Here is a 23,540-nt window from a genome sequence, read left to right as displayed (position 1 = left end):
CTAATTTAATTTGAATGGCGTGCGCCTGAATGTCTCGTTTTCATTGTTAGGTGGCCATCGATGCGTATACGCAACATCCGATGCAAGCATTTATGCCTTACCTCTGTATGTTCCTCGAACTCTTTCGTAATCCCATTAGATTTGACTGGCTGTGTGTCACAATGCCACGCACACAAACACACACACAACTCGGATGTTACCTTACTGACATGACTTCAAAAAAGTTTGAAAACATTTGTGAAAATTGACAAAGTTTCAAGTCGGCAACAAACAGCTGGTAAACAGTGCAGCACCATGCCATGCATGTTTAATATCACTCTGAGCGAGTTGGTGCACCGTAAAAAATTATAATTAGTTTTTTAGTTAAGAAAATTACTATATTAAAAAATATATTTTCTTTACTTAAAAATATCGAAATCTTACTTGTACTTACTTTATTCCTCAAAGAAAGAATATGGAGTTTTCATTTCCAGCACTCTTTTTAATAGTATTATTTTATTCCAGATCAAATGTGACTACAGCTTGATTGATTTTGCTCAGATTTAAGCACTTTTTCCAGTGTATCTGTGTGCTCGGTGTGCGGTACTGGTGTGTCTGTGTGTCAAAAGCATCTTGTGGTTGAGTTTACCTAGTGAAATTGAAGCCACATTGCGGCGACCATCGCCAACTCCAACTTCCACTGATTGCCTAAATGACGTGCGTTCTGCCTTGCTATCCGTGTATATTGCATCTCCCAGTGGGATATGGGGATGGGATATGGGATGGTAGGGAATGGAATGGCGGAGTTTGTCTGGATGGCGACCACTGGCTTGTGGTTAGACTGCACTGTATTTGATTGATTTGGTTTGCTCTCATTTGCTTGCATAAATATTTGCACAGCTCTGGAGCAGGGAGTGGAAATAGAATACTGACCAGATAAGTGGAGCATTTTTGCCAAACAGCCGGCTGGCATTGGGCAAATTTGGTTTTTAATGAAATTACCACAGTTTGATTTTGTTTATTTTTACACTTCTTTTATTTAATTAATTTGCCGTACTGGTCTTCGTTCACTGCCGCACCTCATTTCCGCATATATATTAATTTAGGTGTATTTCGTATGTATATATTTTACCTATGGTAGCAATACAATTTAATTGTTGATTATCTACTTTTAATTAAATTCCATAATTATTACTTTTCCAATAAATGCAGTAACAGATTTTTGTCAATTGTACAAATGAATGAAAAAGTCTCTCGAACAAACCAAATGACATCGATTAAATAGCCGGCATTTATGAGTGCTGCGAAAGTGTCAATCAAGTTACGCAGTTCATTAACCTGACATGCTTTTTGCATCAACGCGCACTTCAGAACAATTTAATTTATCACAACAAATTGAATTAAATATATGCGTGTGTATATATGTATATTGGTACTATTACTAGCTAGCAGATACAGTTCAACTCGTCTCGTAACGATTATCAGTTTAAATATCAATAGAAATCGCTGGCAACCTCAGTTGGGAGCATCAGTAATCAATAGTCAGTTAGATCTCTATAGATATAGTCTCTAGATATAGTCTTTAATTTGCTCGATCGAGTGTGCGAGAACTTTGGGTGCCATCTTACTGACTAAATTCTTTATACACCACGTTTATGCGCTTGACTTCTTGTAATGACATTTAATTACTTGTGGGCTCTCAATTCTAGCCATGATTTTAATTGAAATTTGAAAACGAATCATTAATATTACTGGTAATTAAAGAACAATAAAGTAACTGGTTAAAATGCTTCTTTTTTCTATAATCATTCCCTGTGAGCACTTTTTTAACTATTTACAGCTTTTTTTTATTTGCCACATGTCAGCCCCATAAACGTGGTAGTAGTGTACACTTATTGAACAACTCTTAAGATCTTAGCTAAATGCATTTAAATGCCACATTTCGTATGTCATCGTGTGTGTATTTTTCTGAGTGACACTGTCATGTACAGTGATCACTATTATACGTGTATCGTGTATTCTTGGCGCTCCTGCTCCTTCTTCTCGTGATACCTAGAGGTTCGCAGTACTGGTTAGTATTGGCTCAAGTTCAAGATCAAGAACAAGTTGAAGTTCAAGTTCAAGTTCGGGGTAGGTAGACGCTACAGGCATGCAACACAAGCTACGGTCAAGCACTTTGGGCGGCATTGTAAATTCAAAGCGTCATATACGTTACCTTGCCAACAGTGAGGTCAACTCCTCGCGGTCCATCTTGGCCAGCTGAGAGTCCCCGGTGCTCTCCATCACGCGCTGCACCTCCAGATCCAGCGCCCGCTGTTCCCGCTCGCAATCGCTGTGGTCGCCCGGCTCCCGGCCATCATGGAATCCAGCCGGCGGGCGGAAACCACCTGAAAGGTCGGCTCCCGCTCCCGACCCCGCCATCGCGGCTATGGAGGCTGCCAGAGAGGCGGCGGTCTCCGCATCGACCTCACTGTCTAAACTAAAGATGGTCGAGGAATGTGGCTTTAAAAGTCTGTGATCAAGAGAGTTTCTTGTAAGCTAGTCTAATCTTCAGTAGGCAAGACATTTACTTAATAAAAGCTAAATATAAACTTTAATATTGAGTCCAGAATCTTAGTTTGAAGACTGTGAGTTACTGGTATAATTTCATTATATAAATTCTTTTACATTTTATAAAAGCCCAAGTAAATATATTGCCTAACCTTACAGCTACACATTTCGATCGTTTTTCTTTTCGCTAATTTAATTTGGATTTGTTAGGGTTTAGGTACCTGAACTACCTGTTGCTACTACCAGGGCACTTTCTTCGCTCCAACGTTTGGTTGCTGGGCTGCTGTGCCGCGCTTCCGTGCTTCCGGCTGCGCTGTCCGGCACTCCGCTTCTCGGCCGGCCCGTTGCTTCCACCGACGCCCCCTCCGCCTCCACCACCACCCAAGCCCATGGCCATGCCCATCCCAAGGACGTGGCGTGGGGTGTTGTGGCGACGCTCGGGCGCCGGCGAGCCTTGGTCATTATTGGACTCGGTGCTGGAGTCCGGTCGGAACATATCTACAAAATTGCAAAATAATATATAAAGTATATATAAATAATATGTGTAAAATTATCATAACTGTTTAATTGGTCATGTAATGTTCGCAACGCGACCTGAATATGTCTGTCAAATATTACATATACGCACCTACGACCGCCCGACCATCACTGCTGCGCGACGACTTGCATGGCACTCGGTAGGTGGGCATGTTGGAGAACTCGGTGCTGGGACTGATGCTTGTATCCGACTCCGATCCGGCCACCACTCCGCTGCAGGCTGCGCTGCTCTTGGCACTCCGTCCACCGTTGGATTTCTTTGAGTGTCCTGCCTGCGAACCGGCCACTATGGTCATCGATTTGCTCAGCGTAGACTCATCTTAAATTTACAAGAAAACGCAACCAAGTGGATTAGATTACTAATTAATTTGCCTTCTAATATTTGTCAACTTTCTAGCCTCTGGCACTATAAAAAGTTGATAGCTTCTTGATAGTCATAAATTTCCTGTCACGCAATTAAAGCGATAGGGTCAAGTGATTTTAGATTTCCGATTTCACTCACCTTCCGTGTTGTAATAGCGCTGCTTGTGCCAGCTGGACTTGCTCTTCACGTGACCGAATCCCGAGCTGGGCAGGAGTGGGTAGGCGGTAGCGTTTAAGTTCTCCCCCTCCGGATGCCCGAAGGTTTTGAATTGCATGGTGTAATCGAGGGGCGTCTGAGCCGCCACGGCACGTGTGGGCGTCTTGGCAGGAGCCCCTGTCCGTCCGCCATTCACGCTGAACGTGGCGTACGGTGAAATCTCGTACATTTCTAGGTGAGACACGCAAGCAAATAAGATTCTATATTGCACTCAGGAAGGATGGACTTTAAAAATGTTATAAATTGTTTTTTTCTTTTATTTATAAATTAATTATGAAAGTGTGTTATAGGAGGTTTAATTGCCACCTTTAAGTTAAAGCACGTTTAGCTCCTGACTTAATCGACTTACCTGACTCATTTCCCTTGTCTACCGTCTTAACTGGCGAGGCACTGTACACCTGCTGATTCCGGCGATTTTCGTGGTCCTCCTTATAGTCCCCGGGTAAAGTCCTGGATTCGTAGCCCTCGGCAATGGGTCCGCATAGAGTGCGTCGATGTTTGATGGTCAGAGCTCTGGAAGTCGAAGGAAAGAAAATTATGACTTCATTACGAACTTAATTGAATGATAAAGCTATGCTTTTCTTATCCACGTTCGCTGTTTATAACTCAGAACAGGCTGTATAGAAAAAGTTGGTAAGCTAACTAATATTTTTAGATTTATTAATATGAAATTTATTTTTTGTATGAGTGTAACATTAAGTGTAAGTTATTATTGACTCACTATAATCTGCGCAAGTATCCATTAAAATATAAAAGGAAATCCTTTTGTTAAAATTCCTGATTCAATTCACTCGAGGATTAAGGGGTATCTTTTTATAATGCCTGAAGAGCTCACGCTCGTTACTTTTCCATTCGCCTGCCAGAGAGTTAATAAATCCTTAATTAACATTCGCAAGCCATTACGACAAACGACTTCGTCCTGCACGGGCCTGAATTCCCAATTCAATTCCCTCTTTCCTCGGAAAAATAATGGGACCAGAACCACCCAGCCCAACCGCCCCAATTCGCATAAGAGCCGGACGCACTTACATCGTTATGATGGAAACCGTGATGATGACGACGACAATTAGCGTTGCGAACCAATCACCGCTGGTCGGATTTGTTGAGTTTATCAGATTGTTCATCAAATCGTTTTCCGAGGGGAAAACCGATGGCGGCGGAATGGTGATGCCATCGATGTTCGTTGTGCTGAAATGATAATGCTCCGTCGTTTTTCCCGCATCGTTGGTGGCAGAGATTCGCAGCTGATACCACTTGGCAGGCAGAAAGTCGCAGAAGATTAAATTTTCACGGTTTTCCTCGGCGTTCGAAATATCCGATGTGACAACTGTCCACCGTATGTCGCCTAGGGGCAATGGCCGTTGGAAAACACACGCAAAGTACACACGAACACGTTCCGGAAAAAGAGAGATGGAAAAAAGGAAATTATGCATCATACGCCACGTTGCACGCGGCACGGACTACGGAATAAATTTGATAAATATTTATAAATACAAATGGCTGTAGATTGGTCAGTTAATTGAAAACAAAAATAATTATATTAACTGTATTTAATTTAAAGCAAATTAAACGTCAGCAACTGGGCGACACAAAGCCATTTGTGGCCGGAAGGATGACGCGTGGATACCCTTAATTAAGCAATTGCAAATTGTAATTAAAAGCTTGTTGAGGCGCGTGTTCTTGAAAAGAATGTTTTAAAATATGTGCGGTTAAAGATTATAAAATAACTGAACTTAAAAAAAAAGAATTAATTTAATATTTTCAACGTCGAATACCAGAAAACCGCTGATACTTTTTAATTACTATAACATTTTTAACGAACCATTAATAACAATTTAAATAAATTATGGAATTCGTTTTTTGGATTTAGGTAAAGATTTTAGCTATATCTGCCAACTTTATATAAATATTGTCTTTATATGGTTAATAAAACGTTATGACCTGCTTCTTCGGTTATAACACGGTATCATTTTTCAAGGACATGGGGCACACAATTCAGATGGGGAACGTGGCCATCTGAAATGTCCACCCATGCATTCATTACTAATTTGGACTCACCCAGCGGTCTGTGCTCGATGGAGAAATGATGAATGCTGCAGCCACCATTTTGCCACGATGACAGCTTCAAATTCACGCACGTCGCATTTGTGGCAATTAGTTCGTTGGCATTCGGAGCTTGAGAGGCTGCGAATGGAAATCGATAATGTTAATGAAATGAAGGAAGGAAAATTGCCATGTTGAAGGTACTATGATAGTCAAAATAATATAGCTATAATAATATAATAGTTATAAAAATTAAAATAGCGTGGCAATGTATCTGATATATTATTTTCAACCTTTAAGTCCAAACAAAAAATACTTAATTAGTATCTTCAATTAAATTTAAATCCTTTGTTGTTTAAAAAATCTTTGTTGGTCTGAGTAAAAATTCTTTATGCTTATTTAACATTGCATATATATTATTTGAACAAAAATTCAAAACTATTCATTTATTTTTTCCCATTTCCACTGTATGACTTCGACATGACCCTTCACCGAGTGCCATTTGTGGTCAACAGACGAAATTTGAATTCAGGACAGGACGACTGGGAATTGCCATCCAGTTCCGACTCACCTTTACCCTTGGTCCAGACGTTAATTTCCTCACTGGCCACCCCGGAGCCAACCATGTTGTGTGCGGACATTTTTATAATGTACTGATTTCCGCACTTCAATCCCGAGATCGTAAAGGCATTATTCTCGGGCAGCAGCTCCGTGATGGACCAGCTCTCTCCGGCCGTGTGGTACGATATGGTGTATCCCTGCAGCGGAGCTCCCCCATCGTCGGGGGCATCCCAGCTCACGCGAATGCTGTCGGCGGAAGCGTACTGCACGATGATTTGCGGTGCGCTCGGTGGCTTCATGGCAATCACCTGGTACTGGATCTCATCACTGCCGAACAGATTGTTCGCCGTGCATGTATAATTTCCGGAGAGGCTGCCTTCGACGCCTGCAAAGGGTAACGAGGAAATGGAAAAATCAGTTGCAAATGTACATAAGGAAAAAACTTTTATTAGCTTATAGTTAGACTAATTTAATAAGCTTTTAATTAACTTTGTTTTAACACCACCCTGCCAAATATGAACTAATCGCCTGTGGCCATAGAAATATATATTATTATTTTGCTATTGAATTGCAAATTTCCTTATCTGATACTTGTTTTGAAATATATTTATAATAATTTGCTGTATCACTTACGGTGAATCTTCAGGTTGCCCTCGTTGGTCACCTCGTAAAAAGGACTGAAGGTGACGGGACGATCGCGGGTTAGCCATCGAGCACGAGGTGTGGGATTACCCACCGCCAGGCACTCCAACACCAGTCCAGTGCCCACCGCCTTGCGCACCACCTGACCAAAGGAGGCGATCCGGGCGGGAGCTGAAACGAGGGAAATGCCGAGGAAAACACAAAATGAACAACAGAAAGGCAGGACATTTAGTTAGGTGAGCGAAATTAAAATGTTGCGGCCGGTGCGGCTTTTCGCTCACACGCTGAATAAATGTCAATTTTTAATTAAAGCGACATTTACCGGCTCATTTATATACGTACACTCGGAAAAAACACTCATTTCTTTTGTAAATTGTTTGGCTTTATATATACAAATATTATTTTATGCATGTTTTTTCCATTGAAATCCAACTCTGGTCTGGTTCTCCGAGTGCATGCGTGCAAATATTTGTATGTATATTGTATTTATCTGGATGCAACCTACCTCGCGTATTGGTGGCCTGGGCGATCACAGATGTGGGCTCCCCTTCGCCCACGGATGTCGACGCCGAAACCCAGAATTCGTACATTTGATTCTCGGCCAGGCTGCGTGACTCGAATGTCACCGGATACCCGTTCTCGTCGACACGCACCATGTGAGCTGGACCGGGCGAAAAAGTTAAATGTCAGTATGCATTTCAGCGCCCCGCACTGGGCGCCATTTCTTTGAAACTTACTCTTAGCCTGGCCTTTGCGACCCGCCTCCCTGGAATAAACCGTGTAGTGCGAAATGATGCCATTGCGATTTTTCGGCGTGAGCCAGGAAATCAAAATCGAATCTGCCGTCAGGGCTGCTGCCTTAATGGCCGCCGGTGCATCGGGCACGTCGTCATCCGTCTGGCAGAAAAGCGGATGACTGGCCAGGCCATCGCCAGTAGCTGTGTAGGCCAGGACGCGGATCGAGTAGTTGCTGGCCTTGTGTAGTGTATGCAGGTACGTCTCTAGGTTCGATGTGCGCTTGATCTCCAGCTTGGCGGGAAAATCAACTGGTAGAAAATAATACAAATATAGGGCAAATATAGTATAGAAGGATCTGTTTCTAAAGGTATTCCCTTATAAATTCCGTACGATACCTAAACTCTAAAGATAAAAGTGTTTTGTTTAAGCTTCTGCTGTTAGGATGTCTATCATGCAAGCTTTTATCTTAATCCTCTTTCGTCAAAATTAAACAGAAATATCTTTGCAACTTTGTTAATTTTAACGAACACACCAAATCCATGCAGCGCCAGTTGGCGTTATTGATTTGATGAGATTTGAAAAATCAGTGCCAAAATCAACAACTTGCAGTGTCATCAATGGGCCCCAGCGCCAACCCATTGAACCCTACGCCAAAACCAATAAAGTTGAGCAACTCTCTTCACCCTTTCGCCTCCCTCGACCACTTCATCCTGGCACATCTTGCTGCCTGGATATCGTATCATATCTATAGCTGTTTGCACAGCGCTCTCAGGCTCCGGCAATATCAACAAAATCAGCGTCATAAAGTGCCAACTGCAAACTGACGCAGCTGTAGTAAGTGGGGGTATACAGCAGTGGCTAAAATAGTAGCAACCAGAACTCAAATTGGACTTTATCCTTTGATTTTTTATAAATTATATATATACCTATTAGTAAGATTGTGTTGCTCATTTAAATATTTAATTATTTTAGATATAAATTTTCATTCGTATTTAGTGTTGGATAGTTTAAACCTATAATTGTGACCATTATTGCGCTTGCCGCATATACTCACTTTGATGCACAATCGGGCGATATAAAATTTTATAGCCCTGTATAATGCCGCCGTGGAACTGCAGCGGTGGCTCCAGCCACGAAATCTTCAGACTCTGCGATGACAGGGCGGTGCAGTTGACGTTCTGTGGCGCTGCCTCGGGAACTGGAAAAAGATTGAGATACACATGCCGCGTATTGCAATACATGTATGCATAGTGTCTGCGCATCGGTCTCATTAGCTTCTCAACCCACCTCCCTCCGCGGTCGTTCCAAAGATGGCTGCACTCCAAGGACCGGATCCAAAGCTGTTCATCGCACGTATGGTGACCGCATAGCGGGTGTACTTCCGGAGACCCCTCAAAGTCGCCTTAGTCGTCGCCCATCCGCTGACAATCGTGGACTTCAGCGAACTGTTTACCACGCTGATGAAGTTGATATTCTGCTTTTCCTCGCTGCAGTTCACAGTGTAGCCGATGAGCTCGCCGTTCCAGGATTCCCGCGGCGGTATCTGCAATTAGATGGTGCAGATACAGCAAATTACATAATGAGGTAATAGTATACGAATTATTTTATCGTAACTAACAAATTATCTTCTTAGATCATTAATTCCATATCGACCTTTCATTCACAAGTGCATCAATAGACACGACACTCACCTGCCAGGTAACAATCAGCTCGCTCTCCCCACCCGTCTGCACCTGCACATTGGAGGGGGCCTCGGTGGGCGCCTCCTCCTGGGTCTTGAGGACAATGGCCTCGGTGTAAGCGCTCCGCTCGATTTCGTTGATGGCCTGCATGCGAATCAGGAAGGTGGTCGCGGGGGTCAGACCTGCCACAATGGCGCTCTCTCGCAGGTCGCTGTCATAGCTGTCCCAAAGGGCAAACAAAAGGGGCGATACAGAGAAAAACGCAAACATAAGCGCTATAATAGTTCACTTTTATTTTTTATGGAAATGTTTTCGATAAGGTAGGTGTGTGCGTCTAATAATTAACTTAAATGGACGACTACTGACTATCTATTATTATGAATGTCAAGCTAAGTCAAAATCATAACATTTTTCTTAATGCAAGAATGAAACAGTAACTTTTAGATCTGTTATTGAACTGGATTTATAAACATTTATTTATTTAAAATTAAAATAAAATGGCGCCTATTCTTAAAGTGTAGGAGGAAACTGTGATGCCAAAAATATTTCTAGTATGAACACATACCTGCGACTAATGCTCGTCGACGGCAGGCTGACGTTGATGACGTTCTGCCCATTCCAATCTCCTCCAGCTGCGGCCAGGGAACCGTGGGACTGTAGGTACTTTAAAGCCTGGTACTGCACTAGATAGCTGAGCACCGGCGAGTTTCCATCGAAGGGTCGACGCCAGCTTAGCTTCACTGTGCGCGAACCCACCTCGAAGATCTCCAGATGGGAGGGCGTATCTGGGCGCTCCTGAACAGCGAGGAATATAATCTGCTCCGCCCTTCCGTAGGGATTCTCCGCTATGCATCGGTATACTCCGGAGTCGTGGCGGTCCGAGTGACCAATGGTCAGCTGGGAGTCCACGCCCTTTTCCGTTTTCATCTCCGCTATGCTAAAACGGAAGTTGTTCAGATCGATGCGTCCGTTATTCTGCGTCCAACCAATTGTGATGGGTTCGTCGCCCTTGGCATGACAGTCCAAGGTCACGGGATCGTTGCGACGGGAACTTATGTTACGGGCAGATTGCTCGAATCGTGCGGGTTCTAGATGGGCGGATTTAATTATTAAGCCATTACTTCTCCCAATGAAATTTTTATCTGTCATTACCATTCACATTTATACGAATGGTCTTTTTGAGACCAGCTCCGATTTCATTGGTTGCCTGGCACATATAATAACCCTCATCATTGTCCGTCGCCAGATTTAATAGCAGTGAGTGATTACGCATACTCAGGGGCTTAAAGTCCTTTGACCCTTTGCCTACACAGATGAAAATGTTGTTTCGCATTTAATTACAAACGGTATGAAATAATAAATCCTTCATAATTGTATAAAATACTAACACAGTATTTCTTTAAGTTATTTTGAGTATGAATATTAATACAAAAATGAGAAAATGTTGATTTAAAATATTTGGAATTTCTGAAAGAATTTCTGATTTATTTTTTAATTAATTGGTTTTCCTTTTATTTTTTTTTTTTTCTTTTTGTATAAGTCTGTCAGCACAGTCGAAATGTTAATTGATTGAACAGAGTGGGAGTTCCTAGAGGACAGCATCCACTTGGCCTCCTTGAACCCATTTAATGAACTGTATACGAAATCCAAACCAGCTGGGACTGGGATTGGCAAACTTACCCTGCCCTTTGAACCAGGTAATAGTCGGAATCGGATATCCTTCCGCCTCACAATTTATCGATATTGTGTTGCCCAGCATAATGGCCGTGTCCATGGGCTCGTAGCTCCAGCGAGGCGCCACTGAAACGTGACCGGGCCACAGGGCGAATGCGTAACGAACGGAATGGCATGGAATAGAGAACAACGAAAACGGCAACAAAATTAACAACTCTCGACCCGTGTGCATGTGTATCTTTGTTTTGATGGCCCAAAAAAGGGGCAAACTTCGCAGCCAACGGCGCACAAATCCTGTGTGATTTATTTAGAAACAGCAGCGCATCGCTTCAATGGACCCAGACACACACACACACCCAGCATAGCATTCCAACCCATCTGGAATCCGGAATCCCGAGTCCTGAATCCTGAATCCTCTCCAGGCTCCCCGCCCACTCACCTCGCACCTGCAGCTCAGCCGTGTAGTTCACCTTGGCAGCAGCGTTGCTGGCATAGCAGGTGTACTTGCCACTGTGCCTCGCACTGATATCCTTGAAGACCAGCAGCGAGTAGAACTCCTCCTTTTTCTCGGTAATCTTGTAAATTGAAAGAAACACAAGTAAGATGGGAGCTTTGGAAATTACAGACTATTTGATACCCAATTCTTGAACTGGGTTTATGAAAATCTAATCAAAATCTATGCAATAAGTCCTGAATTTATAACCGTATAGTAAAAAAAATTACAGTAATGAGAAACCTAATGCTAAAAAAAACTTTAACCAAATACTAAAACCAAAAAGATAAAAGCAGAACAGAACAAAAAAGCAGCAACTAATGAAAAGTGGCATTCAAATGCTGCAATCGTAAGCCCTTTTAAAAATCGAAGCACAGACTGGCAAAAAGTCTACCGGGTATTTCCGAAATAGCAAGGACAAAAATATCCAGGAAACTTTTTCGTTGCACTTCAGAGTGACAGGCTTACCTGCAAACTGCTTGGGATGGAGCTGTCGTCCTTCTTCCAGCTGAAGTAGATGGGCATGTCGCCGGAGGAGACCGCACAGGTGATTTGGGCCCGTCCGCCCTCCTGCAGATTCTTGGGGAACTTGAAGGGCTCGATGACGGGCGGACCTTGATGAGCGATTAGCCGCCAGACATTAATGTCGCTCGAAAGGAGCAAAATAAAAGGGACATCGCCAAGGAGCCGACAGTCCTCTCTACTTACTGTTCACATTCAGCTGCATGTCCCGGCGCGCCTCCTCGCCCGCCCGACTCCTTACGATGCACGTGTATATGCCCTGATCCCGACCCGGCTCCACATTCTTGATGACCAGCTGCCCTCCGTCGGCCACCGAAGCCAGTTCGTAGTGGTTGCCTGGTTGTGCGGTTGGACAATAATGTGTTAGACCCTCAGGACTCCGAGTTCTCCCCCTGCAATTTGTCTTACTCGTTGTCAATTCCTGGTGCGCCTTCTCCCATCTAATTTGCTCGACGGGATAACCGGCAAACGGACAGTGCACAATTATATCCTCGCCCGCAACGGCTTTAATCGGTCCAATGGCTCTCACATACGGAGGTCCTGCAAGTATGCAGTGGAAAAATTTAGTATTCACTTGTTCACCATAAATATTAATTAAATTGTAAGGATTAATAAATAATTTGGTTCACAATGTGACCCCATTTTTACAATATTATTTATCCGGCAAAAGATTTCGATAACCAGATAAGAAATGTCCTATTAGTTTATTCCTTAATTTAAATAAATTATAATATTAGTTCCTCTATACTTAATTGGTGTATATTGCAGATAGTTTGTAGTCATCTAGTTTGATTATTGATACAATTGCTTTGGCAGTTAGGCCCGTACACATTATTTACGCAAATTATTTTAGGTGTGTGTGCTTATTTAGGGGCATTGTGAAATTTATTAAATTAGTTACAAAATGCAATTAGGCGGGAATACGGTACGAATGCTGAATAATTCCAATTATATTCGTTTGGCGCACATGCGACGTTAGTACATAAAGTGCAGATGCTGCGGCAAGATGTGTATGTGTATGTGTGTGTGCCTGTGCATTTTTAGTGCTGCTAATGCAACTCGTTGCATGGGTGAATGCGTTGCATAAATTGCAATATTCATAATTAAACAGGCGAACCGAAGCCTGTGGCTTCATCAGTCCTCAACAGGCCGAAGTGTGTGTGAGTGTGAGCTGGGCGTTGCGCACTGTGGGCGTGGCCGGAGTGTATCAGCTTGTGGCTTGAACTGTTCATAATCGAAATCATTTTATCATTATTATCTCGGCAAAAATCGCGTAGAGAAGGATGAACGAAGCCACCAGCGCCAAAAGGACTATTGAGTGTCCACTACGGAGGATTAAATTTCGATATTTCTATGCATCCCATCGATGGTTTTATGTACTCAATCACATATTCCCCAGCATCTTCAACCTCTGCCCGTAGGTACCTAATTTGATTTTCAATTTGATTCTGGTGAAATCTCCTCGCTGCAGGGCAGCATTCAAAACATCATCATTTATCATCAATACGCACGCCCACTTAAATATCAAGTATACGCACACTGAGACTCAAGCTGCCTTTGCTCCATCATCAATCATTCGGCATATAGGGCGTATGATTTATATCTGTCCCACATCCACTCGCTTATGCATTATTAACACATTAAGATTACGCTCTCGGAACTGCTTACAATACGCAAAAGCTCAGCAGTCAAGAGAATCTATCAGACGTCGAAGCAAAAGTGAAGGGCACTCTTATCGTCTGATACTCGTATATTTGTGCAGTTTATACGCCGATGTGACAGTGATTATCCTGCCAGATACTCAGGCATTCGCCAGGCAATTCGCACTCTTAAACTTGTTAGCAATGCCATCAGTTCACTCAGAGAAATATTCAAATTAAATTTGAAATATAACTTCAAGTTTGGTAATACTGAATAGCCAACCAACTAAAATATTTGATGAATGGAATCAAACTTTGCTTTTACGTTACAGGTTTATTTACCTATACAATAAGAACAATGTATGTACTTAGGAATTTTTCTCGGTGTATCCATGTGCTCTATATCTTGCGACATGATTGAACTGAAAGCAACATCGTCATCTGCTTTCTTGTTGCTTTTGTTGCCAATGTCTCTGCCCCAGGAGATTTTCTTTGACGCGCAGCCAAGCATTTTCCCCATGAATAGCGGAGTTATTTTCCCCATATCCTGAACTCCTTTCGTCACGATGTTTTTGTTTCGTTGCCTTGGCATTATTTCCAATCAGCTGCCGTTTCGATTGTCGATTTTGAAGCTTCTCGGGTAGCAAAGTTCGCGGCCCAGACTCGGCGTCTTTTGTGATTTGCATTGTTTGGCCAGCGCACAAAGGACGCCTTTCGGCGGCTTTTGCGATAACAAAACGGACGCGCAGAAACCCATTTTGTGGGACACAATTAAGGCGACCGGGTGTGGGTAATTGATTTTCCGAGCCAATTTATCAACTCACCGTAAACATTCAACCTGGCCGAGTGCTGTACGCTGCCCATCGAATTGCTGGCCACGCACTTGTAGAGACCACCGTCGTCCGGACGCACGTGCGAGATATTTAAATGGCTTATCACATCGCCAGACATATCGACAAATTGCCCGATCGCGAACCGATGATGCAGCGATACGTCCATGATGGGCTGCGAGTCCAGCAGCCAGGCGAACTGCAATGAGATGGAGGTGGACACCGCAAAAATCAATAGCAGCTCGAAGAGTGGCCTCCAACGGGAGGGCAATCATTTCCGGGCTTAACCAGGAGGTAGCATTTTGTGGAAGCACGCGGAGAAATATATACTTAAGTAAATAAATAAATAAATAAATAAGTAATATTTAAAATAAAGTAAATAACATATGTGCTTATTTAGCTTAAAAGTATTTCTTTTTTTTTTCTTTTTCATTTAGCATATATGTATACATTTTTTTCAGTGCTTGCTTGTGCGTTACAATAATGCATAATAAGGCCAATAAAGCATTTGAGAGTGTGCTCTACTCACTTGTGGAGGCGGCGAACCGCTGGCGGAGCACTTAAGCGATATTAATGGCCCGGGACGAACGTTCTGCTCAATGAAGGTGTAAATCAATTCCGGCACAGTGTCTGCGAAATAACGTGAAAAAGCGCGATGGGGTTGAAACGAAGCCGTGATAAATGCCACAGCTCCGCGTCATAAACTATGCACTCCGATGTCAACTTACCGCCCAACTTCAACTCAGCCATCGCCTGGGCACTGGCGCGTTGGTTTTCAACGAGGCACTGATAGACACCGCGGTCCCGCCGTCCAACGTTTTGGACCAGGAGCGAGCTCTTCGACAGGAAGCGTATGCTGCCGGGGGGACAAAAGGGGTTAAGGTTAGCGCAGGGGTTAAGGTTCGCTCGGGAAAAGTGTTAAAAATGCCGAGCTTGGCAGGCAAGCTTCTATTGCTGAAAACTGACAACGTTGCACAAAAAGGGAAGCGGCGGACCCACAATTTGCCATAAACTCACGCCAAAACAGGCACATGAGTGCACTGACAGAAAAATATGGCACGAATTATGTAAGCCCTGCTGAAAGGGACTAAATATTCTATAAATTTGTTAGAGAGGGGCAGAAAGTTTGGCTTGAAAGGATATTATACCCATTAAATAACATCCTTTGACGTTAAGTTTGTTTCCCTTGACGAATTAATATCCTTTGTTTTCTTTAAGTGCAAAGGATGTTTGTGTGCTTTTGTGTGTTGGCTCGTTCGGGCGAAATTTGTTATTTATTTTATTAGCATAAGCATAAAAATTTCTGCTTGATTTGTAATGCTGATTCGCTCGGTCTCCCATTACACATTCTCAATTCGCATGCTTATCCTTTGGGCGGTTTTTCTTGGCCAACAGCTGGCCAGGCTGATATATTTACATATGTAGATATGGCTATATATACGACGTTAGGTACGCACTTACATACATGTATGTATATAGAGAAGTATGTACATACATGCGTTTGGAGCATGCGATGTTTGTTTTTGCCGGCCGAATTGTTTGCCAGCTGCTGCTGTACAAATTTTGCGTGCGAATTTAGTTTGCCTTCGGTATTGCTTTGGCCCAGGCCCCTCCTGCCAACGTATTATGCTGATTTCATGTAATTTGCATTAAATTATCAAGATGTGTCCAGGCCATTCGGGCGAAAATATGCACAAAGCAAAGGATTTCTCCCAGAGGCCTAGGTAAGCAATGCCAGGATTTGCATAAATTAGTCAGAAAGGACGAATGGGCGAGGGCGGCAGAGGGCTTGATTAAAAATAATATAATACGAGAATGTATCTCCATGGCTGTGAGGCATGCTGCAAACTAATTGCAAAACCAATCGACGCAAAACTGTTCACAAATATTTATGCAGCTGCATTAACAGCGCCAACAATCAAAATCTTTTGAGCACTGACCTTATACACATTTTTTTCTATGGTCTCGCTTTTTCCAACCAAAACAGAGCAGAGCTTTTAAACAATCAACTGAGCTGAACTGAACTGAACTCAACCGGACTCGGCTGCACGGAAATCTGAACGTCGGTTAAGGGGGGTGCAGTAAAAATACAAAAATACCCCGCCAGTCGCCACCAACCCACGTTCATCAATAGTAATAATAATAACAGTAACAATAAAACATTTTCGCCGGTCGAAATGCCCTAACAACGGCGAAGCGTAATCTATGGACTTTTTCCACGCTCCTGTTTGTTTTCCATTTTTTATTTCATATTTTCGGTGTGGTCGGAAGGCTTTTCGCAACTGGCGAAAAACTGATATAAATCGAAATCGGCAATACAGCGTTGCATGCCTGTCTCTCTGAATGTCTGTCTGTCTGTCTGTCTGACTGTCTGCCCCGTTGTTCCTATTTCACACAATCCCCAGTGGAGACCGGCCGTGAAAGCCCCAATACCCAATTCCAGAGATGTATGTATATTTTGGGCTACGGCTATACTTACTTATCCCTGCCGGTGGTGAGTGCATTATTCGCCTGCAGCGGTTTGCCGTTGTGCATCCAGTCGATGGCATCGATCGCTGAACCCGTTGTCGTACAATTGAAATTCGCCGTTCCGCCCGAATTGACAATTTGAACTTGCGGCAATATATGCACGGACACATACGAATTGACACTGAGTCGGATCTCGATGCGCTGCTCCCCAAACTGATTCGAGGCCTGGCAAATCTGCAAAGGGAGCGGCGAGTGTTTAGATGGATTAGGGGAAAGCCTCGGAAAATTAGAAGGAATACGGTCGCGCTTCTATAGCAAGTAATGTGTAGAGGAATATGGCATTTTCCAGATTTTTATATTTTCTAGAAATGTTATTTATTGGGATTAATGCAGCAAAAAGTTCAATCGAACTATAAATTTACAGTAATCGGTTTATATGGCCAACTAAAAACATCTTAGATTACAATGCTTGTCATATGCATTTCTTAAGCATGAATACAAACTGTTTGGAGGGGAGAACCTCATCAGCATGCCCAGCCTTTATGATGAAAATGTTACAATCGCATGAATTTAGTTTAGCGAAGTTTGACTGTATTCAGTAGCCCGAGCTACAGATTGTCAGCGGTTGGCAGTTGGACGGTTACTTACCCACTTGCCCGCATCGCGTTCGTCAGCATTTTTGATGAGCAGCAGTGTGCGCGAAAGTATCACTCGCTGTGACGAGGGTATGGGATAGAGGGCTGCCGAGTCGGAAACGCGATACCAGCTATAAATCAGAGTGAGTATATATGTATGTAAAGCTGGTTGGCAAAGCCTCTGCCGAAGGCACAAGCTCTTTATTGATTTAAATTTGGGGTCTGCTGCTCGTCGAGCTGTATCTGCAAACAGTATCTGTCTCACATGCTGGCTAGCTCAGATCAATAAACTTAATTTTATTTGCACAGAAGCACTGCACTTCAATGCTTCCCTCAGGTATTTTTCGAGCACAAATATTATTTGGACAAATACTAACAGTTTTTGAATTGAAAGTAATAAACATTTTGATTCAATTAGCCGAATGCAGTGTTCTAAGAACATATTTAATACAATTCAAGTTGCACAGGCAATATCAATCTAAAAGTTAAATAGGTTTGTGATAACCTAGAAAGAAAACCAATTATATTTTAGCTCACTAAGTGAAATGTACGATTAAGGAGAGAAACTCGGCTCTGGCTGGAAACTCAATCAGTTACAGAATCACACACGAAATCAATAAAACCAAGGAACCTAGTTTGCTATTCCAGCCACGCCTGAACTTATGCCGAAAACAAAATTATCGCTCTTCTTCTGCGATTATAGTAATCAGCTGGGAATTTCCCCTCCTTTCAGGCGCTTTTCCCGTCTGGCTCGGCATTTATGTTTTCCCAGCGAGAACTTTGCTCTTTGCATGTTTGTCTTGTGTATTTTGATTTTTCGAGCTGTCTGCGTCCTTGTCGCGAAAATGTCCCCCACATGCACCATATATATGTACTTCCACATATTCGTGAGGGGCTCATCAAGTGCTTAGAACTGCGTGAAATTTTAATAAGCCCTGCTAAGTGAAACAGACTGTTAAGTTATGCTACCCTATTGAGGTCCTTGCAAACTGTTTTATTTTGCTAATTATCTGTGAGGAGGGTTGAAGTCAGGGGTTACTTGATATGTGTTATTGGCCCAACTTTCGTGGACCCGAGAATTGCTTTTTATTGTTCGGCCAACAAAGTGTTGGGTCCAGTAAGTCAATCCATTGTGAGTGGGTAAACAAGATGATCAAGTTACTTGAATACCAAGTTACTGTGCGGGTTGGCTTTTCAGTCTGTGCCTTTATTAGTTTGTTTTCCTCCCTGCTATTAGCACATGGCCTCGTTTCATCCATGAAGTCACCTAATTAGCACTAAAACATCAGTCCCTAATATGCAATAAAACCAGCATCCCCAGGCAAACATTCAAATGCACTTAAGGGCTGTCTATAATCTCCAAGCCGGAACCTCGTGATGTTATTTTATTGCCAGCTGCGTAGATACTTGGATACAGATACACCCATTCCGCAGATAGCAAGCCAGGCCTTTTTGGCTTGGCAATCGGTTGACTCACGTAAATATGGGAAATGGGTTGCCCTGGATGTTGCACGGCAGATGAACGTCGTTTCCACGCTCCACGTGAATCTCCATCACCGGTTTCTGGGTGGTTCGAGGAGCAAGATTCTTGCTTAGCTCTGTGAAAGGTTACGGCATGAATAATGCAACAGATCACTTTAAATATATCATTATTGTCTATTCTTTGGAGTTGTTCCAAAAAGTGTAATTTTAAATATACAGGTCAGGCTCCTATTTGAGCTCTTGTGCAAATACTTTTTGAAACTCACCTTTGACCTGCAGCATCACCGCATCGCTGCGCTGTCGCTCGCCGTTCAGTGTATTTGTCACCAGGCAGCTGAACTTCATCAGTCCGTCCTCGGAACGCACGGAGCGCACATAGAGATCCCCGGAGGCGGCGAGGACCACATAGCGACCCGCTGTTCGGAAATCATACACTCAGGTCACATAGATGACAAAAGCAAGGAAAAATCAAAACTCGCCGCCCGGCACCCGCTGCGTATACGCAACATTCGCCAATAAATGTCATCCGCCCCGTTGCCGCCAACCGCCAGCCCTGAATGCTGCAGCAAAAAGTGCAGTTTCATTGCTGGCGAGCAACAAAACCGAATCGTTGGCACATAAATTTCAGCTGCCGATAAACTCCCCCGCCCGTTAAAATGTGGCAACACTCACCGACATCCGACAGATCCGGCAGGAGTATCTCCTCGCCGCGATGCCAACTGGCCACGCGCACATAGGGCCGCACATACTCCGGAATGGCGCACTTAATCAACGCCGAATTTCCCAAATAGACTTCAGTGTTTTCCACGTGCACGTGGAATTGACGACGCACCACTGAAAGAGTGAAGGAAAAAAGAAATCGAAACAGTTGCAGAATCAGAAAAGGACTCCACGTTGGACTCCCATAGTTGTGATTGTGAAAATATAACAAGTGATTGGTTCATTTTTATAAAGAGGAATTAAAACTACATTAAAAAATTAAATTTTAATTAATTAAAGAATTTTCTTCGAAGTGCCAAAGTCTTTTTGTTGAGTTACTCCATTCGTGATATGATTTTATTTTTGTGGAACACTGAAGACCTTAAATATTTATGGTAGCCCAGCAAAATCATCGCGATAGACTGATTATTATTTTGCCCCTATTATTTTGACCGCTGCTGTGAGCGCTGGATTGGGGAACTAAAGTCAACAAACGGCAGCACTGCTGCCTGCTCTCCGGCGCAAACTGCGCATACAGATGAGCGCATAAAACGCTTTCGGGCAGCAGAATCCATGGCTGGCAGCCCCAATGGCACTGGGCCCAATAAACGGGGAACAATGCAGAATGGCTGCCGTTTAAATGAATGAAATTGCTTGAAATTACATGCAAAGCGGAAGTTGAAGAGCACCCAAAATACTCGAAGGAAAAGCGACTGGCACTGGCTGAGTGGAAAGCGGGGCGACACAGATGATACACATGGAAAATGCAAAGTGTAAATATTGAATGAGATTTTAAGCGACTATCATGCAGCGTTGGTTTTTTCTGTGGGCCCCGCGGGGCATTGGGCTGGATTGGCGGGGCGGGAATTGTGTTTACTTAAGGCCAGGCTGTGCAAATTCGACCGACGAGCTGCGTTTTCGAGGTCAAGCACTAAGAGGCAGCGCAAACAGTGAGTGCATAAAATAATTAAGTTAATTTCGAGAGCCTCGAGAAAGTTGCAGCTGGCCAAGTCTGTCGCATCGATCACTGCTCAAGAGCTGGCAGGACTCTCGCAGGATATTAATGTTACATGAAGTGGAAGAGAAGGACGGAGAAAAGTGGCGCACAGGTGACATCCCAAGGGCTGCCAGAAAGCAGAGCCGTAAAGAATTCCAGGACAACGAACGTGAGCAGTTTTAAAATGTTGTCAACACAATGCACACTATCTATCTGCCAGTTAGCTTTGCCATCTTGGCTGTTTTTCAGCCAGATCGGACTGCTAAAACTAAAAACCAAGTACTTTCAACAGCCTTTTCCTATGACGTAAATAAGAGATTTCCAAAGGTTTTTAATAAATTTCCCACCATATTTCAACGATACCTAAATCTGAATTGGTTGTTCGGACTTTCGTATAAAAAGTAGATTTGTGTACCGTATATGTCAAACATTTATTTGGCTACTATTTCTAAAAAATCCATAGCTGTAGCTGGATACACTGCTCTCCTCAGCTCGAGGCTCGGGCAAGTAATGTAACTGATGGCAGCAGCGCATTCCGCACTCCACGCCAATGGGCGTTTAGCCACTTGGCGCTCCGCCCGCTCCCGAGCTGGGATCCATTCCATAGCTCCACTAAAGTACATTACACTCACCTGCATGCACCTGAACATTTCGACTGAGGACGGTGCCCGCCTCGTTGCTCGCCCGGCATCTGTAGGTGGCCTCGTGAACATCCGTGCGATAATATTGGGCCAGGAATGGGGGGAAGTGCAGGGTGCCGTTGCCTGATATTTTCCTGCAAGTACAAAAGCATCGCCGGCGAACGGCGAAATGCAATATTTTAGTGGGCACATTCTTTCGAGGTTTCTTCTACATATTTATTTATTTATTTGCATTTGGGAATGGCGAACGTGGCGCACAAATTTGCTCCACAAAAGCGGCAGCAAAGTGGCTGCCATTTGCTGGCTTGTATTTTTATAGCAATAGGGTACATGGGGCGCAAAGTGTGAATTTACATAAAAATGCAATAAGCTTAATGCCGGATGTGTGCATGTTGATCTCAAATGATGTGAAACGGCCTAAGCATCTAAGGATTGCACCTGCATTTTTAGAAAATCGTTCCATATAGTAGAACCATCTAAGCTTTAAGTTTCTTACTTACTTCTAAAACAAAATAATTAACAATGCCCTCAGAAGTTTCCATATTACCTCAAACTGACGTTGAGAAATTGTTGCTCGAATCTGTTTCGGTTGTTTGCAAATTATATTCCGTCAGAAATTTCTGACATAACTCAGTTGCTCTGCCGTCATCCAGTTGCCAGTGCGGCTTGTTTCTGAATCCGAATGCTGCCTAACATGATTTTCGAAATCAAACTTTAAGTCCCCGCAGGGCTTTAATGCATTTGATTAGCTCTCTGGCTTTGGATCAGGCCAAAACACATCAACCTCCCATCACACAAGTCAGGCAAGTTGCCGCAGAAACTACATATTCCTACCCTGCTCCGCACTCCAAATGCAGATGCAGTCTCAGTACCGCTAATCATCTCAGCTGCAGTTGCATCGGGCTAACAAGCTATGACAACGATGGGTGCACATAAAGAAAATCCAGGCTCTATATCAATTTCCTTAAAATTCAAATTACCCTTATTACGCATGCAAATGAGCGTGCAACCAGCTGCGCATATAAGTATGCAACAATTTATTTCAACTCAAAGTGCACCCAAGGCGAAGATGCTCTTTTGCTGAATTCTTTTTGGCACCTTATTTTTCTTTGCAATATTTTACATAATTTAAAATATTTAAAAGCGAAATTTATCAAAGTGATCAACGAATAGTGCTTACAACGTTCAGCATGGATCAGCATAAACTATCATAATTTTTCCTGGTGCAGCTGGTTGCGATTCTGGCTTGTCTTGTCCTGGTGTGGCACACTGAATGCTGATGCGAAGGACAACGAGCCAACCAACATCAACATCAACCGAAAAAGGGAAAACTTCATCAAGCGCTGTTTTCAAAAATGTTTAAGTGCCAGCAATTTGTTTACGTCTATTGCGTTTGCATGGAGCACACTGAAAAAAAGAGCCAGATAACTCCGTGCTCTATGCTCCTGCTCCATGTTCCCCGTGCTGTCCGTTCTCCATTTTCCGGAGTCAGTCCAGCCATCCATCCAACCGTCGGTGCAGTAGATAAGTACACGTCCTATATACTCGTCACTTGAACTCAGCCATGCTCTTTAGTAGCTTAAAATAAATTTTGTTTCATTTCTATGCACTGCCAACGCAACTGAGTTTTGTCTACTTTTTGGCTTTTTCGGGTTTGCCAGACTGACAGTCCATGTCGACATATACTCGTATATAAATATATATATGTATATGATATATATATTTCGCATAGCCGTTTGGAATCCTCGGCTTTCGGACGCGGCTATGTGTGCGAGATCACGTATTTGAAATGACATTTCATTTTGCGAAACATAAAAATTCTTTTAGTAAATTTGTTGCCATATGCGAGCGGTGAGTTTATACATTTTTATCTTCGTATTTATTTTTGGGTCGTGCGCTATTTTTACGATTTATCTGCTTTATGTGTTTGTCTGTCATTTTCATATATTTGATTATTATTATTTTCTCCCGTTGTGCAATAATCTGTTTAAGAGCCCGTAGAATGGATCAGCGGCAATTTGTTAAAAGAGCTCTAAACCAAACAAATAGTGGCACATATATTTATTTGAGTAACAGCCCGCAGTCCACCGGCAAAAGTGCGTTAATTTCTTTCTTTTTTTTTTGTTTGCCTCTACTAATGGATTTC

General features: G+C 43.1%; 1 protein-coding gene across 8 annotated transcripts in view; it reads right to left on the bottom strand.

The window, feature by feature from the left end:
• Window positions 1-991: 991 nt before the first annotated feature.
• The window catches only part of LOC6727697 (Down syndrome cell adhesion molecule-like protein Dscam2), a 31,940-nt gene continuing 9,391 nt past the window's right edge, over window positions 992-23,540 (bottom strand). For 3 of the 8 annotated variants that reach the window (XM_039294787.1, XM_039294789.2, XM_039294788.1), the window contains 31 exons: window positions 21,386-21,528; window positions 19,730-19,891; window positions 19,324-19,473; window positions 19,053-19,173; window positions 17,589-17,706; window positions 16,951-17,174; window positions 15,200-15,327; window positions 15,001-15,101; window positions 14,466-14,670; window positions 12,410-12,541; window positions 12,188-12,337; window positions 11,948-12,093; window positions 11,426-11,561; window positions 10,993-11,112; window positions 10,465-10,617; window positions 9,878-10,400; window positions 9,322-9,532; window positions 8,918-9,173; window positions 8,685-8,828; window positions 7,630-7,938; window positions 7,398-7,553; window positions 6,884-7,063; window positions 6,261-6,635; window positions 5,705-5,830; window positions 4,676-4,991; window positions 3,996-4,159; window positions 3,569-3,817; window positions 3,158-3,385; window positions 2,760-3,027; window positions 2,195-2,491; window positions 992-2,031 (listed from right to left, as the gene is read on the bottom strand). In XM_039294787.1, the coding sequence (XP_039150721.1) occupies window positions 1,980-2,031; window positions 2,195-2,491; window positions 2,760-3,027; window positions 3,158-3,385; window positions 3,569-3,817; window positions 3,996-4,159; window positions 4,676-4,991; window positions 5,705-5,830; window positions 6,261-6,635; window positions 6,884-7,063; window positions 7,398-7,553; window positions 7,630-7,938; window positions 8,685-8,828; window positions 8,918-9,173; window positions 9,322-9,532; window positions 9,878-10,400; window positions 10,465-10,617; window positions 10,993-11,112; window positions 11,426-11,561; window positions 11,948-12,093; window positions 12,188-12,337; window positions 12,410-12,541; window positions 14,466-14,670; window positions 15,001-15,101; window positions 15,200-15,327; window positions 16,951-17,174; window positions 17,589-17,706; window positions 19,053-19,173; window positions 19,324-19,473; window positions 19,730-19,891; window positions 21,386-21,528 (6,043 nt within the window). In that variant the 3' untranslated portion in view covers window positions 992-1,979. Of the gene's footprint in view, window positions 2,121-2,194; window positions 2,492-2,750; window positions 3,028-3,157; window positions 3,386-3,568; window positions 3,818-3,995; window positions 4,160-4,675; window positions 4,992-5,704; window positions 5,831-6,260; window positions 6,636-6,883; window positions 7,064-7,397; window positions 7,554-7,629; window positions 7,939-8,684; window positions 8,829-8,917; window positions 9,174-9,321; window positions 9,533-9,877; window positions 10,401-10,464; window positions 10,618-10,992; window positions 11,113-11,425; window positions 11,562-11,947; window positions 12,094-12,187; window positions 12,542-14,465; window positions 14,671-15,000; window positions 15,102-15,199; window positions 15,328-16,950; window positions 17,175-17,588; window positions 17,707-19,052; window positions 19,174-19,323; window positions 19,474-19,729; window positions 19,892-21,385; window positions 21,529-23,540 lie in introns of those variants that run through there. The other 5 variants (XM_039294790.1, XM_039294792.1, XM_039294791.1 and 2 more) reach the window with 5 other exon arrangements.

The sequence above is a fragment of the Drosophila simulans genome, chromosome 3R (genome assembly GCF_016746395.2).
Source record: "Drosophila simulans strain w501 chromosome 3R, Prin_Dsim_3.1, whole genome shotgun sequence".
Classification (NCBI taxonomy): domain Eukaryota; kingdom Metazoa; phylum Arthropoda; class Insecta; order Diptera; family Drosophilidae; genus Drosophila; species Drosophila simulans.
This window is presented reverse-complemented; position numbering and strand designations above follow the sequence as displayed.